At 37.9% G+C, this 19237-nt stretch overlaps 3 protein-coding genes across 7 annotated transcripts; 1 reads left to right on the forward strand and 2 right to left on the reverse strand.

Moving 5' to 3' along the window:
- Positions 1–1303: 1303 nt before the first annotated feature.
- LOC149391082 (uncharacterized) lies at positions 1304–8082 on the reverse strand. 4 transcript variants are annotated; one of them, XM_089618572.1, is made up of 6 exons: positions 7448–8082; positions 3122–3247; positions 2688–2839; positions 2308–2464; positions 2100–2147; positions 1469–1594 (listed from the first exon to the last, which is right to left on the reverse strand). In XM_089618572.1, the coding sequence occupies exons 1-5, from the start codon at positions 7961–7963 to the stop codon at positions 2124–2126; spliced, it is 975 nt and encodes a 324-aa protein (XP_089474698.1). In that variant the 5' UTR covers positions 7964–8082; the 3' UTR covers positions 1469–1594; positions 2100–2123. The 4 variants fall into 4 exon arrangements, with proteins under 4 accessions (XP_089474696.1, XP_089474698.1, XP_089474697.1 ...); XM_089618570.1 differs by lacking the exon at positions 2100–2147 and having other exon boundaries at positions 1304–1594; positions 7448–8080; XM_089618571.1 differs by lacking the exon at positions 1469–1594 and having other exon boundaries at positions 1811–2147; positions 7448–8081.
- Positions 3514–6905, reverse strand: LOC149391083 (G-type lectin S-receptor-like serine/threonine-protein kinase At5g35370). Its single transcript, XM_089620355.1, has one exon. It carries the CDS (start codon positions 6350–6352, stop codon positions 3749–3751), a length of 2604 nt encoding a protein of 867 aa, XP_089476481.1. The 5' UTR covers positions 6353–6905; the 3' UTR covers positions 3514–3748.
- Positions 8083–13255: 5173 nt separating the features above from the next.
- Positions 13256–19121, forward strand: LOC149391084 (DIS3-like exonuclease 2). Of its 2 annotated transcripts, none has more exons than XM_089620136.1 (7): positions 13256–13835; positions 14370–14761; positions 14915–14968; positions 15097–15165; positions 15591–17816; positions 17914–17985; positions 18089–19121. In XM_089620136.1, exons 1-7 carry the CDS (start codon positions 13706–13708, stop codon positions 18425–18427), a joined length of 3282 nt encoding a protein of 1093 aa, XP_089476262.1. In that variant the 5' UTR covers positions 13256–13705; the 3' UTR covers positions 18428–19121. The 2 variants fall into 2 exon arrangements, with proteins under 2 accessions (XP_089476262.1, XP_089476263.1); XM_089620137.1 differs by having other exon boundaries at positions 13258–13820.
- Positions 19122–19237: the final 116 nt, after the last annotated feature.

The raw sequence follows: 19237 nt of genomic DNA on the forward strand, positions 1-19237 counted from the left end.
ATCAAAACTTATAACTAATCATATTCAATTGATTAAACTGACAAAAACAATGAATAATTTTATTGTCAATACTCGAGTTTATAATACTATTTGCATAAAAATAAATATGATACTAATGTTCGAGTTAGAGTTAATATAATTATAAATAAACATTCACCGTAATAAGCAGCATGGCAAAAATATATTTGATAGATATATCATTTATGGACGGATAATCCACTAATAAATGGAAAATAACACATTTATACCCTGTGTTTTAGTGAAATGTCGAGTTTAACCCTCGGTTTTCAAAAATGTCGAGTTTATACCCTCTGTTTAACTAAAATGACGAAATTATACCCTGAAATGAATAACAACGTCATAAATCTCCATTTCATTGATATTAACTCTTATATAAGAAAAACCAAATTAAATCTAAATCAGTACCCTAACTTTCAAATTCTCAATTTTGAAATAAAAATAGCCTTAAATTGAAATTAAATAATAAAACTCATACCTCTTAAGAAATGACTTTATTCCGTGTTTGAATTGTAACTCTAAATCCTGGATTCTCTGTTCGAATATGCGATTTGGATGACTATCAACTATCGATGTTTACTCATTTGCCTCTTTCTGTGTTCTTCACGATTAAAAGATTGTTGTTTATTTTTTAGTTTTTAAATAAATTACATATATGACGCGAATGAATAAAGATAATTGGTGTTTATATATAAATATTATAGTCAACGTCAATGAAAAGTCAATAAAAAGAATATTCGTGATACTGTTGTTTATTTCAGGTTATAATTTTGTCATTTTAGTTAAACAGATTGTATAATTTCGTCATTTTAGTAAAACAGAGGGTATGAACTCGACATTTTTGAAAACCGAGGGTTAAACTCGACATTTCACTAAAACATATGGTATAAATGTGTTATTTTCCCACTAATAAATTAAAAGAATAAATTAAAAGAGTAAAGATAAAAAAAATTATCATTTACTTATTATTAGTAATTACATATAACAGTCTTACCTATGAATACGTGTGGGCAACTCAAAAAACAAACCCTGCCAATATTCACTAATTTGCAACACACTGATATCGGTCAAACTAAAAGAAATGGTCTAGAAATCTTATGCTGAGCACGTTGACTTTGCTCCGCTTGTATTTTCCTTTGACCAATCAATGAGGTCTTTTTTTCCCTTCCTCTTCTTCTCAACTGATCTCTAGTTCATCTTCCAAGCAAAAAAGATCTCTAGTTCATCTTCATCCAAACAATTACTCTACCAACTACCATCTATATCCAAAAATGGCTCCAAACTATCAAGAGATCCAAAACTACACGTACTGAAACCAGAATGCAAAAATACCACATGATTTCTCACCAAATACTCAATACCAGCTTTTCAGCCTGGCTAAGCTTGATCACTTAATTTATTTATATTTAATGATTTTATGACTCAATAACTGTTTAGCCATTACATTTTTCCGCTCGCTGGCCCATCTTTCGAACTGTTCATATGTTTCCCATTCTTTGCTCTCTGTCTCCCAATCCCATACACCATCCAATCTCGAACCGTTTTCTTGAATTCGTCTTCTCGACTCTCGAACCTCCTGCCACCCAAAAACGCATATGAGATTTTAAGTAGCCGAATATTTCTTTTCCCAATTGGGTCTTTTGCTTTGTATGATATAAATAACCATCCAACGCATCTATAATGTCACGCTCTTTCGTTTAAAGTTGCTTGGAACCGAAGCATGATCTCTAGCTAACTTCATTTGTTACAATTATTTTTCGGCCATTCCACATCAGTGGTTTACAGAGTAGAATGGAAGCGAGAGTCCAAATCAAGCCTCTCAATAAATCATAAAGTTAATCATGGTATAACATCTTTTTGTTATACAGATTATGAAGAAAATGGTCTAGTAATTTATGAGATATCAGAGTCTACATGGTTGCTAATCATCACTATTACATAATCAACACCAAACTATGATAATTTACATAATGTACCAAAGAGATGTTTGCTACTTATTGCCAATCAGTGAGTTACTGAAACAATGAGAAAAATAAGCCTGGTTTAGGTCTCCTTGACCACGAGGCACCAAAATAACATGCCTTAGGAGTGCGACTTAAGAATGTTTACGAGTCATCATCGCAGTTCACCTTCAGCGAAAATAAATGAACGAGAAATATGTCACCGCTTTGCACTAGTTCATTTTAAGGCAGAAACTAAAACAAACACAAGAAAGGACTTTAAAAAAAATGATCAACCACGAACTACTCTAGCCATGTATGACAAGAAAAACGAAATATTTTTTTATACCTCTTTGAAGACAGACGACGCTTGAGAAAGACCGTCAACAGAAACTGAGCCGTCAACATATGAAAGAGGTTGCTTCAGAACCGAAAGCGCTGTTCCGATATCAAGAAAGCCAAAATCAACCATCCTCTTCAAAACTCTGGCTTGGTATGTTCTCCCTCTGTTACACAACATGACTTTTGTTGAAATATCTTTTGGTATTAGCTGACTGTTATATTTTCTACTATATAATCATCTTTTGATCCTATCTTATATTAATTATATTTATTTTATTTTCCATTTTCTCCCCTCATTTCAAGAGCAAGCAATTTCATGCCATTGCGATGTTAATCAGGACATCGTAAAACAAAAGGCATGTTAAAAAGAAAACAAAACTGAAATACCGGCCAGGATTCCTAAACGGTGACCGGATTTCCGGAGCAGGAATAATTCCGGCAAGCAGTGCACACTCGCCCAAAGTTAGAAGAGAAGGATTCTTTCCAAAATAGAACTTTGATGCTGATTCAATGCCATACATTCCATGACCCCAATATATCTGTCATACACACTAATATCTGTTACACAAATAAACTTTGCCTCCAAGCTTGTAAGTGGTGAAAGTTTTCTGGGCAACTGCCAAAAATTCTTATTTTCATTTTGGGGGTCTCAAGATACCAAACACGATGGGACATTAGGGAAATATAATTGGGATGGGATTTTGTGTAAAAGTATGAGTGGTCAGTATAGTCACTCGTAAAAATAGTTAACATCAGCAAGTTTAAACAGAAACAGGAAAATGAAAATCTTCAGGGAGGGATACAGAGTTTACTTATATGACCTTGCTCACATAGCAGCTTAATATTCTCTGTTTCGACATTTTTCTCTCCAATGCGATTGACAAAACCATCTCGACCAGTTTTCTTGGAAGTGTTCTTTCGTTTCTAAGGAAAGCATTTTTAACAAGCTGCCAAGACAAATCGATAATAATAAATAAAAATAAGGAAAAGACAAAATCTCAACAAACATTATATTTAAGTTGTGTAGCAAACATTTAAATCAACTAGATCAAAATCAAGAAAGCATCCCATTTCGAGAAATAAATTTATCCACGTTATACATATACCGAACATCCATAACAAATAATAAAAAGCATGTAAGCCTTCCAGGGCCGATATGAAATAAAAAAAGTCAGCAAAAAATTAGCATAGGGGCAAAAAAAATAAAATAATATAATAAAAAAACTAGCTCTTATTGGTAGGGTATCACCTTAATAGAACTCTTTACATGACTCAAATTAAAGTAAATCCAACATATGCACCTTGAAAGCTCACAGTAGGACCTAAAATTACACTCAGATGGTTATATAAAAAAATGGATACAAAGAGGAAACAATTTGAAAACTTAAAAATCAAATAACTTAATGGCCATTCACAATACTTTACAAAAACAGCGTGACCACTAAACATCATCTAGGTCCTGAGATCTGCTGCGATGAGATATAAGAATAGAAATTTTGTGTTTCACTAGTCACGCTTTGGGATGAAGACTTTGGATGTGGACGCGACTCAGAACCGTTTCTCTCTGCTCCCTCGTCGATCATAGAAGCCTCAGTGAACCGACGCCCATAAAAGCGCAAGAATTGCAAAGCTTCCAGTCTTGGCTGACCTAAAGGCATACCTCCTTCCAACATGGTAACAACAGAAACCATATTAGGTCTCAGCACTGGCTCTTCGTGCACACAGCACAAAGCTACGCGCACTAACTTCTCCGCTTCTACACTTGACACTCGTCCCTCAAGTCGTTGGTCAACAAGCTCCAAGTACTTCCCTTGCTCATGCATCTCCAGCGCAAACAGAGGAAAATAAATTAGTCCCAAAGCCGAGGAAGAAGATGAGACGGCACCGCCACTGTTGCTGTCGTTCAAGCTATGGCTCTGCGAACGCGGAGAGCAATTTTTTCTTCCGCTTACGAGTTCCAGAAGCACCATCCCGAAACTGTAGACGTCAGTTTTCTCCGAGATTGCAGCATTAGTCAGCCATTCCGGGGCAAGATAGCCACGTGTGCCTCTCATCGTTGTGAAGAGACTAGATTGCTCGGGAGTTAGAAGCTTTGAGAGGCCGAAATCAGATATTTTTGCCTGAAATTGATCATGCAAGAGAATGTTCTCCGGCTTGATGTCGCAATGAATGATCTTCTGCTCACACCCACTGTGCAAGTATGCTAGCCCGCGCGCGGTTCCAAGGGCTATGTCAATTCTCTCTTGCCATTCCAGGACTGGTCCGCTGCCAAAAAGGGTTCGGTCCAGTGATCCACGGTTCATATACTCAAAAACCAATAAACGCTGCCTTCCTTGAGCGCAAAACCCTTTCAGTTTGACCAAATTTGCATGATGAACATTGCCAATGATTGCAATCTCAGCGCAGAACTCTTTCTTCCCTTGAACACCCGGATTGGTTATCTTCTTTACCGCTACAACGGTTTTATCGTGCAGTGTGCCCTTGTATACAGAACCAAAGCCACCTGCGCCAATCTGGATGTTGAAGTTGTCTGTAGCCTCCTCAAGCTCTTCGATGTCGAACCTTTTAGGTAAGCCAGGGATGTAAAAGGCATCCAGATCACCGGAGGAATACGATCTGGTATGCCCCAACTTTATCTCCTCGCTCCCTGAGAGTCTAAATCTTCTCCACAAAAGGAAGCACAGAGCTACCAAAAGAACGAAGCCAATTACTGGTAGAAGCACAAGAGCGGCAACGGGAAGATCGTCATTAACATCATCGTTGTTGCTGCTGCCATTTGATTGGCTGGGTACTACAAGAGCTTTAATAAAACCCATCATGTCACCACTCCCTGTGCTGCTGCTAGCAATAATGGACCCCAACTCATTCTCAAGCATGTAGCACGAATTGGATGAATTTTCATGGAAGATTCCCAGGCAGGAACAATTTCTTGAGCAGAAGTCTTGACAGTTTGACAAGTTAACACTAAAAATAGGCTGGGAGAAAGGAATGGAGAAATAGTCCACACCATACCCAAGCCTCATATACGAAATTTCCGATGATGAATTCGATTCCGTACCTTGATCAGTTGCGTTACAACCATTCGGCAAAGAATGAGAAATGTCATTGGGGGTACAGCCTCCGGACTTCCCGTGGAATCCTGATGGACACGAGCACGATTGGGAAGCAGATGAAGCAACTGAAGAACACAACCCAATTTTTCCACAGACATAAGGAATTTGACAAAGACTGGTTGGAGCAACAAATTCTTGCTTCATCGCAGAACCGGACAAGCTACTGACAATAAACAGGCCAGAAGACTCCAGAGTGGCGATTCGGAAGTCAGATGGAGGTAAAGACACCTGAATCACAACTGCCGATCCGTTTCGGCCAAACAGAAAAAGACCTGTCCGGTTCACTGCCATATACTCAATTGCAAAATTTGAATTCGTATAAGCCGTGGTGGACATAGACAACTTCCAATATGTTTGATCATGCCATTGCAATAGTGCATCAGACTGAGTAATTGCAAGCCCATAATCACCAGTTGATAAATTGGTACTCCACGCTTGGCTATAAAGAAATTCTCCCGCACGCAAGCGTTGTCCAATCACTAACGTATCCGTGGGATAATTGAAACTCTCCCAAAGACTACTATTGGATTGATCAAGCAGCACAAGATTGCCCGTCTCCATCAGCCGCAACGCAGAAACCGGAGACCTTAACCGCGGGGTTGACCACCTAGGATTTCCTTCTTCATCGGCAATTCTAATTCCCTGGGCTGTGAGAGTCATTTTACCAGATTTGGAAATTGCATCGTCTCGATTTGCCGACCAGATGATGGTGTTTGACTTGGAGTGGATCACACATAAGTAGAAGCTGAGCTGTTGCGAGTCTGGATTCCAGATGGAGGCTTTAAACGTCTTGTTCCGAGAGGACAAGAAAGCTCCAAAATTATCGACAAACTGAAGGTGAGAGGCTGTGAAATTTGGATAGATGAATTCAATGGAAGTGAAGGCAGATACAAGAGTGAAGCTAAAGAAGATGATAGGAATCAACAATAAGGATCCCATGTAGAAATGCAATGGAATGGTTATGGAGAGAAAGAAACAATCTTGACAAGAGTTGGTTTTGGCAGGGAATAGAATTTGCCGACTTTGGTTTATTCCGTTTGCCTTCTGTCACTGCATAGTTTATTTTGGCGTTGACCTTTCTCTCTCTCTCTAACCAACGTGATGTACAGTCGCTGACATGGGCTATAATCAAGTTTTCGTGCTAACATCGCTATAGAAGTAAAAAAAAATATAAAATTTTGTGAAGGCCGGTCATACCTGAGAAAGTCTTTAAGGTTACAACCGTTTTCCCTACTTTTAAAGACTTTACCCTCTAGATGTCTTCAAAACCTTTAAAACCATTAATGAATCCCAAAGTTTTCAACTCTCAAATACATATTTTATTTCCATTTCTCATATTAGAATAAAGGGGAGTTTGAATAGAAAATATATAAAAATCTCTGTGACAGCATAACCTTACGAGTTGTTACTTTATTCAAGACCTCTCTCTTTGTCCAGTTCCACGAATAAGACCCTCTATCGCTCTCTCTTTCCTTATTTTATGATTCAATTATTTTCCAGGGTCTAATAAAATAGACCCATTATTACAACTTGATCACAAATTCAAAAGTAAGAAATCGGCTAGAAAGAAAAAGACAACCATTCATATTGCAAAAAAGAGGAAGCGTGTATTACTCTCTCAGCCGAGTAAAATCATGAACCCACTCCACTTCATTCACATACACACACCCACATACACACGCAGACAAAATTTATAATTAAATATATGACGCCAAAAGTATAATTAAACAACAAATACTGTTTTTTGGGTAATCAAATTTCAATATCCGCATGTATTTTTTCTCAAATTTCAAGTGAAGACACGAGAATCCGTCAAACAAATCAAGCACAGTTTTTTTTGCTTTCATTTTTTTCTTTTTCAGAGACGAAAGTGAATAAATACCCAATTAATTAGTGTATACATCCTTTAAGCACAATAATAATAATAAAAAAAATTAAACAATTAAAGTGTAACTTCTCTATCACAGCACTATAAATTAAACATATACGGAGGATCAAGTAAAATCATCAAACACATTGCGTGGATAATCTAACCTGCTGAGTGATGGTACTCCCGCCGCCGCGCGCGGAGAGAGAGACAACGGCCCGGGCGATTCCGAGAGGATCGACGCCGAAATGCGAGAAGAATCGTCTATCCTCGTACGCCACCACGGCGCTCCACAGATGCGCCGGGTAATCTCCGGCGGCGGCCTCGGCTTCGGCGGCGGAGGCGACAAGGTGGCGCCACCGCGAGGAGAAGTCCGGCAGGAGCACGGCGGAGGCGAGCCGGAGCGCGAGGAGCACGGCGGCGAAGCAGAGGAGGATCAGGATCTGGTTCGCTCGCGAGGCGAGGCTCGGAGGTGGCTGAGATAGTAGGCGCGGAGAGAGGGATCGTGATCGGAACGGTAATCGGAATCGGGACAGGTTCAGTGGTAGGCTGATCGGCGGTGGAGAGGTTGAGAAGAAGCGATCGAGCGGGTTAGGGTTAGGGTTTGCTGTGAAGGAAGAGTGAGAGAAGGGCTTTTTCGAGGGGATTGGTGAGTGGAGAAGAGGAAGAAGACGATGAGTCATTGATTGGAGTTCGTTGGGAGAGTGAAAGTGGTTTCAAGATTATTTTTTTTTTTGGGAGGAGGCCGTCAAATCACAAACCAAAGGCCGTTTACCGTTATTTTTGTTACATTTTGGTGGGCGGTAATTTTATTTTCAAGTTAATCTAAGAGATTTGATTTGAATACAAGTCTAATTCGAAGTTGAGAATCAATTTTTTTTAATTAATTAAATGAAGAGGTTGGTAAATTATCAGTCATCTTTTTAGGGGTATTTGTTCAATTATTTGAATAATTTTACTATAGTTTTAATTAAGAGTAATCAATTGGCATTTTATATATTTTTAATATTATAATTTAATTATCATTTTATTTAAGAGAATTGTCTATACTGTAAAGGTGGGTTTTATCTTGCTAAAAAAAGGTGGATTTTATATTTAGCTCAACATGTGTATATAGCTCAACTATTAACGTTATTTAAAAATAACCGTGAATAACATTCCAAAAAGTTTCAATACTACTCCAAAAACAAACACAAATCTAAATCAATTAAACCAATATCTCTCTCTCATACGTGATTGGGCTTGAAAGTTGCTAAATAAATGGGCTTATTCAAAGGCCCAAGTCATGGTGCATGTCGTTATTTTGGTAGCTAGCATTTTATCGTATGTTCTTATGGTTATATAAAAGTTATAAATATAATACGAAAGGGTATAAACATGAATTGAATAAACTTGATTTCTACTTTTAGAGATTGGTATTGTCCCAAGAGTACGAATAACGTAACGATGACGTAAAACTAGTGCTCTCATTTTAGAGCCTCACCATGATACTTGAAGACCTCGTTAATATGCTAGTGGTCATGGATGCTCGCTTCACCAAGCAGTTATAGGAGCTTTTCCACTCAACGGGTGAGGAGATTTCTCTGCTATCCGTACAATCGCGTCCCGAGCACGCATTAGCGAGCTACTCCGTAGATAGTGAAACTCATACCTTACCGGCAACACAACAAGATTTGAGTTTGGTCGTCTTCGACGAGCCACTCAGCGCCGATCTAATTCCCCTATTGAGAAGCCATTCCACCGCCTAGCAGATCTCGTTACTCAATACTCCAGTTCGCCTCGAGCGCACCCCGGTGATTTCCTCGATGACTACCACGAATTCCATGAGTCTTTTTTCTGCATTGGCAATGAAGATAGGCTCGGCCCACCTTTTAGGCAAGTAAAGCAAAGATTTTAGGTCCCACTCGAAAAATGCCCAAAAATAAAAATGATTTATATATATACTGACACAGAAGTAATGTAAGGAGAAATGAAGGAAGTAAACACAATTAATATACATATACGGACAGTAATGTAATATTGAGCCTTTAACTAGAGAGCCCATATGGAACACAATTAGAAAAGAATAAAAAAAAATGTAATTAATATTGGACCATATTTGTTTAAAAAAAATTGATAACGCAAAGGAGCATATTTGTAACGTACCATGGACAGCAACCAAAGACATACGCATTTTAAATGCTCTGTGAAAAATAAAAGAGTTTTTTATATTATAAATTTTACCTATCTATTTTTTTTATTCTCTTTCTTATATGTGTATTGCGTATTTACTTTTTTATTTTTTAAATTTTAATTAGTTTGTGATGTGTGTGTGATAGTGTGTTTTTTATTAATAGTCTTGGAATTGTAGTGTCATTTGTCAATTTTTATTGACATTAGTTTAAGGGTTATTAAGTTATATAGCCACATGGATATAGTGGATTGAGATATAGCCCACATTTGGTTAATTTCTTGTAAATAGCCAAGTAAACTTATTAACAAATTAATAAAAGCCTTATTTAACACAACCAAACATATATTTTAGGTAGTTAATAGGCTGCCACGTATGCAAGTTGGCTATTTACAAATTATTTACCAAAAGTTGGCTAATTTACAATTCCTATAGTTTAAGTGGCTTACGTATCCAATTTTTTGTTAGTTTAATTGTCTAAAAAAAATATTAACTGGGATATGATAAAATTAAGAAGAAGGAAAAGAAAGAATAAAGCTTGGTTCATCTAAAAAAAAGCACTTGTTGAAAAACATATTTTTGTTTATGATTTATATTATTTGAAGGTAAATTATGATTAATATAAGAAAAATTTATTGTGTATTTGAAAAAAAAGGACCTATTTTATATATTTGCTTTAGGTCTCCGATTCTCTTAAGCCGGCCCTGAATGAAGACCGTTACTCATCGAGATCTGCGAGCTCTGCGTCGAGCTGAGATGGTCGCTGATTTCATTTGGTGTTTAGTCATCGCAAACCATCCCTAACCATCCTTAGTCATCGCAAATCATCTCTACCATCTTTAGTCATAGCAAATCATCATTTTCCATCTTTAGTCATCGCAAACTATCCCTAACTGTCTCTAACCACTGCTATCTATCACAAACATGTTTAAATTTCATCAAAAATTTTGTGGAATTTTCATCATAAATTCTGTGGAATTTCATTGCTAGTCAACGCAAACCATTGCAAATTTTCATAAAGTTTCATATTATTGAATGTTGAATCTAACCTAAGTCAAAATAGCAATTAAACTTAATCTAAATTGATTACAAATAAATAAACAAGTGAACTTACCCATTCTCTCGAACTTCAATCTACGTTCTTTTATAGAAATTGGGATTTAGAGTGAGAGGGGAGAAGTATGAAAATGAAAAAAAAAAAAAAAAATAGAGAATGTGATGTTTAAAGACTTTAAGAAGTATTTTTGTCCAAAAAATAGACAAAACTTCAGTTTCAGTTTCAGACAAGAAATTCTTAACGATTAATTAGTATGCCGTAAAAAAAAAAAAAACTTTCCTTGATCAACATAATTCTCGATAATGCTGTGATGAGTCAGAATCCTCATAATCTCCATCAATGATCCTGACACACTGATTCCTCACTTGGCGAAAAAGCAGTGAGTTAAGTGTTATGTCAACGACGTCACGTCGTCAAGTCCAAATCGAGTATGTCTCTTTCTCCAACCATTTAAAGAAGTAGTCATTTTTACATCGCCAACTGAACTCACTATTATGTTGCGGTGAGTCTAAGAATCGTCCGAATATCCATTATTGCTCATGGCACACTATTGATTCATCCCTTGACTCATGCGCCATGTCAACGAGGTCTAGTCCATATTGAATCCACCTCTTTCTTTATGAAAATCAGATAAGCTTTCTTTTTTCCTTGTTCAACAGAACTCACGATTATGCTGTGGGGGTGAGTCTCAAAATCATCAATCGTCACCGATCATGACACATTGATATTTTTATTTTTTTTATTTTTGACAAAAACGTTGACGATGGAGACTTGAGTCAAGCGCTATGTCAACGAAGTCCAGTCTAGGTAGAGTCTGCCTCTTTCTCCAAGACAAGCATCGTCGGAGGATATATTTATAGCCGCCAAGAATAAAAGTTGATTTGCGATCACCAAGAGCCATTAAACCATCGATTTTTTTAGCGAAATATATTTGTTGGAAATCAAAGTTACGAGGTATTGGGTCACTTAAACATGATATGTCACTTAAGAAAATAAGACAAGTATTTAATCAAACCAGTGCAACATATTTTTGAATTTATTTTACATTTTTCTACAAAGTATATCCTAGGCAGAACATTACAGTTTCTTATAAAATGTAAAAATCCTATACAATGGATTTTCAATCAACCTTTGGAGTAATACTAAATGTTAGTGTCGAAAAATTGATGAACACTTAGAGCCGGTCAAGATTCGATCTAGTGCTAGACCCTACGATCTCACAATGGGAACGGTAGTGAAAACCTCGAACTCGCAACTTTGTCTCACCGGAAAGAGGTTTTTAGGTACTCGTCACTTGAGAAAATATAGAGAACTGAGCTAGAGGGGCGCATAGGATTTTCACTCGACGCGCGCTGTGACGCTCAACATTAGTCCGATTGCTATGTGAGGTAGGGACCTTTCTAAATCCCGTGAGACTTCTATAGAGAAGAGGTGTGAGGTAGGAGAGATACAAGATTTTGTTAAGTTGAGAGAAACTTACCTCAACCTTGTGTTGAAATGATATATTTATAATGAGGTCTTGAGGTTGTGAGGAAGGTTGTTCCTTCTTTTTATCGCTGTTAGGAGATTCCTTTAGGACAGTCCTATCACTCGCCATTTTTAAGACGGTCATGTCACTTGTCATTCTTAACTAAGAACTCGAAGAAGAAGATCAAATAAGAAAGTTTATGACTCAATTCAAGTTTAGAGAAAAAAGAAAATGAAATTGATAAAAAAAAAAATTACAAAGAATTTAAATAATCGGTACAAAGTCTTATCAACTACAAAGTTAACGACTTGGACAAAACGACCAGTCGTTTAAATAACTGAGCGTAAGACACAAATGACATAAATAGTAAAAACGACAATAATTACCTAAAAATGTACACACAATCGAACAAATACTAAGTGTTACGTATAAAACTAAACCAATACACGAATACAAACAACCAATGATCTCCAATACTATACATTCCAATATCCAATCTTCGTAAATGAATAATCGTTAGAAAAGTTTTAAGGTACAAAACAAAATCATCTAAAATATGTCGTTCAGAAAATTAAAATCATGTCAAAAGTGCATTTGTGATCAGATGATAATAGTACTCATCAAGATATTATTTTCGAAATGCAATTTTTTTGGATGTTTTATTTTTCAACCTCAAGTAAGCTTTCATTCAAAAAAATCAAATATGGAAACGATTAATCATGACTAAAACTATCCTAATAGAACAACAAGAGTAAGTGAATGATTAACTGTGATGAATATTTGATCAAATAATATAACACAACTGTTCAAATTGCTATATAGTCAAAATATAGTACAATTGTTCAAACATTATATATATATATATATATATATATATATAATATAGTACGTCTCAGTAGAATATCACATGTATCTTATTTTAGTTTTAGTTTTAGTTTGAGTTATTGTAGTTAAAATTGTAACGTATGAGATTTATAAATATATTACATCCATAACTCTCTTTTTATTTTTAAATTTCATAAATACCTCATTTTTAGTATTTTCTTTATTACTAGTTTTTTTAACTCTATTTTTAGAAATGAAATATGTATGTAAAGTTTGTAAATACAAGTTGTTCTAAAAATAACCATTTTAGGAGGAGGATTTTGGAATTTCCCTTTTGTCATCATTAGCTTCGCATGTCTACCCTCTCTACTCTAATAGTCTAATCTAAGTCTAACAAACTCCCAAAAAGAGAAAAAGGAAATAAAAAGCAAAAGAAAAAGAAAAGAAAAAAAGGCAAGTTGGTTGGGCAAGCGAAGGAAAGCCAAAGAGGCAAAGAAAAGAAAATGAGAGGAATGGAGAGAGTCGGCGTTAAGTCTTTATAGCCGACCGACCAATCGAAAGCCCCCTCTTTTCTTTCCCCTTTCCTTCCACCACTGCTCACTCTCTCTTTCTAAATCCTTATTTAACCCTAACTTTCTCTCTCTTCCCACTCTTTCTTCTTCTTCTTCTTCTTCTTCTTCTTCTTCTTCTTTCATATTCTAAAGACTAGATTTTCGGTTCTTCCGGATATTTTTTAACTCACCGGAAGACTCAGATTTATAATCTTTTACAACTCAATTTTTTTTGTCCTTCTTTCTTCTTCATTCAGATTAGTTTGATTTTATTTTCTCTGTCAAATTAGCAAATCCTCTTTTCGTTTCGCATACTTTTTCTTTTCGATTTTCGCTTCGGTGGGGGAATTGGATATGATGAGTGGTTCGGTGGAGCGACTTGTGGTTGACAAGGCCGATGATTTTGATAAAGATAAGAAGAAGAAATGCCGATCTCGTCGCCGACTCAAACAGGCCATTTCGTCTTCTGGTATTATTATTACTGGTAAATTTTTTATTTTTTTACGGTTTCGTTTCGTTTGGTTGTTGTTGTTGTTGTTTTTTTATTTTTATTTTTTTTCAGTCTCGATAATTGATGACTAGAGACGAGACTGTAGTTTTAGGGTCCAGTTACGCTTTGGAAAACCAGTCGTGTGAACGTTTTGGGTTTCTCTTAGAAAAAATACGGTTGTGTTGATTTGGGATCGTGAATACGGCCAACTAGGGTGAAATGTGTTTCTGCAGTAGTTGACTTGCGGCTTGAATTAACTTCTGATTCGGTGGTGCCTTTTTTCTCATTTGATATTATGCTTGTTGTATGCGTGAAAATATGGCATCTTTGGTTTTGGCTGAAGTTTGAAAGTAGTGGCAAGAGAAATAAAATACTTTAGGCGTTTAATTTGGGCAAGAAGTCTTTTTTTTTTTTTTTTTTTTCAAAGGCAGATAAATTCTTGATTGAAATGCTTTATTCTATTTCCAATTTTGTGTTATGGTATAAACCGATGATCTTTATGTCCTCATTTTGCATTGGCATCAACAGAAATTCATACCGAAGCATCAAAAGGCGTGGATAATGGAAAATCAAATAATCACGTGATCACACCTCTGAAGCAAAGCGAACCGGAGATTGGTCCTTCGGAAGACGATGCTGTAGTTACACTCAATGTTGCTTACCGCCCTATTCCTCCGATGCATGTTAACGGACAGAGGAATTCAGAGGATAATCGAAGCTTGCAGAATCATACTAATGGCCGATCTGATCCCGGTGGGAAGCCGGTCTGGAAACCATGTTCCGAGGCAATGACTACTCAAGTACCACCGAGCTCACACATGAACAAGGATTCTCCTTGTCATCATCGTGTAGAGGGTCATGCCCAAATTAGACATTTTACTCCGCACTGGTCTATCGATGCTGTAAATGCTGCGTTAGAGGTGAGTCTGACACCGGTTGCTTGAAACCATATATAGTTATAATTATATATGTTGCTAGAAATTGGAAAGAGGAGTTGTGTTAGTGTTTTTTTTTTTTTTTTTTTTTTTTTTTTTTTTTTTTTTTTTTTTACTTATGATTTTTATGAATTACAGAAAGGAGATATTTTTAAAGCTTATTTCCGTGTCAACGCCCACAATAGACTTGAGGTTCGTACAGCTCTTTGATATAAAGCTCATTTGATTTGTGTTTATTTGCTCCTTGTGCGATCTCAACATTTTCATTGTCTGCTTGAATAGTAAGGATGTGTTATTGAACAGTCTGTATTTGCTTGTAGGCCTACTGCAGTATCGATGGAGTACCGACAGATGTGCTTATTAGTGGAATCCATTTACAAAACAGAGCTGTAAGTTAGAGTTTTGAAATTTTCTTCATTTAACTACTTGTTAGGTTGTTATTTTCCTATGGGGTAAAACTCTGGGACTTGTATTATAAATTTTAGCGCAGGACAGATTGTTTTTTGTAGTGTGCAATCTAAAAGCATCCGAGAAATAAAATGTTTTAACTTCAAGTCATATCTTGGCTGGCTTTATCGCCCTTGTATCAATTTTCGCAGTGTATATATGTTCTCTGCAACAGTCATTAGTTCTCAGCTCTGACGGAAATTTCCTTTGAGATTTAATGCTTGTTGCCGGGCCTTGTGCCTTGATGCCTTCATGCTTTTGTTTACTCATGTGTCTTGTTTACATTTTCATTGTGTAATCTAGAACTTATATTTCTTGAAATTCAGTTTAGAGCTGATAGTTTTATGAATTTCTGTGTATTGTGTAGGTGGAAGGTGACATTGTAGCTGTGAAGATTGATCCTTTACCAGCCTGGATGAAAATGAAAGGCTCGTTCGCAAGTGGTATCAATTCCGTACCGCTACCAGTAGAGGGTTCTGAGCTATCACCTGAGTGCAATGGTATGACCAGTACCAGTTCCAAAGGTAAAAGCAAGGTAGACAGCAACGGAATTTGCGAGGATGGAAATCTTGATAGCTGCTTAGCGTCTAAGAAGGAACTGCTTTTTGATAATGTTTCTTCGATTGATGGGCCTAATGGAGTGAAACAAATTGGACCATCAAACCATCACCATGTTGATGATCGTCACCCCTCTGATCTAGATTCCGCCACAGATGCAGTAGGAGAGTTGTGTGCTATGGTTGGTTCATTCCCGTCAAAACGGCCCACTGGCAGGGTCGTGGCTGTGATTGAAAAGTCTTCTCGTCGAGATGTTGTTGTTGGTTTTCTTGATGTTAAGAAATTTGTTACCCACAGGGAGCTATCCAAGAAAGATGCGAAGAAGAATAAAGGTACACTATCATCTAGTGACCGTGAATACATTCAGATGACACCAAATGATCCAAGATTTCCAAAGATGATTGTTTCTCCGAAAGACTTACCTGATCGAATAAAGACAAGGTTAGAGAATGGCGACGCAACTCTTGAAACTGAGTTATTTGGAGCCAGAATTGTAGGCTGGAGCGATGAGAGTATTCTGCCTCAGGCTTGCATATCGCATACATTTGGTCAGGGTGGCGTATTAAAATCACACATTTGTGCCATCTTATTCGAAAATTCAGTTTGTTCTTCGGAATTCGCGCCGGAATGTTTTGCCAGCATTCCACATCATCCGTGGAAGGTGCCACATGAAGAGCTGAAAAGCAGAAGGGATCTGAGAGATCTATGTGTTTTTACAATTGACCCTTCCACTGCCACTGATTTGGACGATGCTCTCTCAGTTGAAAGACTGTCAAATGGTGCTTTCCGGGTAGGAATCCATGTCGCTGATGTGTCCTATTTTGTTTTACCTGACACGGAATTGGATAAGGAAGCCCAAATACGTTCGACAAGCATCTACATGGCTCGGGAGAAATTACCAATGTTGCCACCTCTGCTTTCAGAAAATGTTGGCTCTTTAGCTGCAGGCGCGGATAAACTTACGTTCTCCATGTTTTTCGACATCGACTTGGCGGGGGATGTTTTGGACAGGTCGATCAGTCGAACGGTGATTAGATCGTGTTGCAAGCTTTCATATGGACAAGCACAAGATATCATTGATGGGCCATTGGGTACTGAAAGCTCTGTTACTACGGGAAATGACCGCCCCTCGTTGCACGGCCGCTTTGAATGGCTTGACGTGGTCAATTCCGTCAAAGAGCTTCACAAACTCTCAAAAATCCTGCGGGCGAAAAGGTTCGATGGTGGGGCTCTATCCCTGGAAAGATCTAAAATCGAGTTTCTTTTCGATGGATGTGGAAACCCGTGCGATAGCATGATCCGTGAACTCTCCGACTCTAATATTATCATCGAGGAGTTTATGCTTCTAGCCAATCGAACCGCAGCGGAAGTCATATGCAGGGCTTTTCCCGAAAGCGCGTTACTGCGGAGGCACCCGAAACCAAAACTGCGTAAACTGAGAGAGTTCGAATCATTCTGCAATAAGCATGGGTTTGAGTTAGACGCTTCATCTTCTGGCCAGTTTCATCTTTCATTACAGAAGATCAGAGAGAAGCTCAAGGACGACACCACTCTTCGTGACATTCTGATAAACTATGCCGCTCGACCAATGCAAACGGCAGCTTACTTCTGCACCGGAGATTTCAAAGACGATGAAAGTGACTGGGGTCATTACGGTCTGGCTGTTCCTCTGTATACTCACTTCACTTCGCCTCTGCGCCGATATCCCGATATTATTGTGCATCGGACACTGGCTGCGGTCATGGAAGCCGAAGAGACGTATCTGAAACGCCAGATGGCATCATCAAGGAACTCTCGCCAGGGATCGGAACCGGCGGCGGTCAAGTGTTTCACTGGGGTTGTTTTTGCAAAGGGCGTCGCCGAATCTCCGGAAGGTAGGGATGCATTAGCAGCTGCGGCGCTCAAGCACGGCGTCCCCGGCGCTGAATCACTTGCTGAAGCCGCAGCGTATTGCAACAATAGAAAGCTGGCTGGTAGCTATGTCAATGATGCCTGTGATAAGCTCTACATGTGGGCGCTTCTGAAAAGCAAAAAGGTGCAAGTTGATCTCAATCCTTGCGTATTGATTTCCATTTTGAATGAGGCAACATCAGTACAGTAATTGTAATTGTTTTCTTTGTTTTCTGCTGCAGGTTTTGTTTTCAGAGGCTAGAGTATTGGGTCTGGGACCGAGATTCATGTCCATATATATCCAGAAGTTTGCTGTAAGTTCTGTAGGGACTGAGAGTAGTGCGTTTCTCATTTGTTTTTTTTTTGTTTTCTTTTGTCTCTTGGTATTCATGGCTGTAATGACATGCTCGATTTCAGATTGAAAGGAGAATACATTACGACGAGGTTGACGGGTTAGTCGCGGAATGGCTCGAAGCAACTTCCACGTTGGTGCTTAATCGACGCCCCGCCCGGAGAGGCAGCCACGGAAAGTGGAGGCCGATCGAGGACGTTGCCCTGATTGTCGCTCCGTGCGACCCTCAGATTGAGCCCGCTGATGACTCGTCTGTTTCTTCGGAAAATAAAATCGACCCTCCAGTCTTCCCGCTCACTCTGCGAGTGCTTTCGACGATCCATGTCGCACTTCACGCCATCGGCGGTCACAATGGACCGGTCGATATCGGTGCGAGGCTGTACATGAGCTCCTACTTCTGCTGAAATCTGGGTTATCCAAAGATATACACGGGCTGTAGATACCTAAACCAGTGTATAGGTAGTAGAGGAAACAGTAAAAAAAAAAAAAAAAACCAGTGGGGTTTTAATGGGTTTGGTATTGCTTTATATATTCTAATGATGAAAGGAAATCTGGTGAGAGGTATGGATGAAGGGTTTTAATGGGTTTCTTTTTTTGTTGCTGATATTGGATATAGCGGCTGGAGATTTTTTTCACAGAAGCTGCTAATCGGAAATGGCCCCTTTTTTATTTCTGGCCAATTCCATCCAGTATTGGGAAACTTTTGGTACAACAGAATGAATCCCCATAAAACCAAGCTCTTGCCTCGACGCTAAGTTTGCGTGTTCTTATGTTTTAGGGTTTCAGTTACATGAATGCTCAGCCCAAACAAGTTTTTCGGTTTTGGGTGAGCAAGGTTTAGTGGTCGTAATGTCCTGTAATGTTGTGTTTAAGACATCTTTCGTTCTTTAGCCTTTTTCTTTTATTTTATATGTTTGGTTCCAGAAAAGGGAAGAAATGAATGGTTAAAGTGGGCAAGTTTTTTCGCTTTATATCTGATATGGAATAAATTGTAATAAACTCTAATAGTAGCTGAATAACAGTATTGATGTTGACCTTTTTATTTTTATTTGCATTCCCTTCAAGCTCAAATTAATGTTACTTGTTCATTCACTTGTATTCGATCTCATTCCAAGATAAAACTGTTCTTTTTATGAAACAAGATAAAACTGTTAGATAAGCCTTTTTTGCTTGTTTCTGTTGGTTGTAGCTTATAATAGTTGACTCTCACCATT

The sequence above is a fragment of the Urtica dioica genome, chromosome 7 (genome assembly GCF_054948205.1).
Source record: "Urtica dioica subsp. dioica isolate 48M chromosome 7, U.dioica_male_clone48M_v1_H2, whole genome shotgun sequence".
NCBI lineage: Eukaryota > Viridiplantae > Streptophyta > Magnoliopsida > Rosales > Urticaceae > Urtica > Urtica dioica.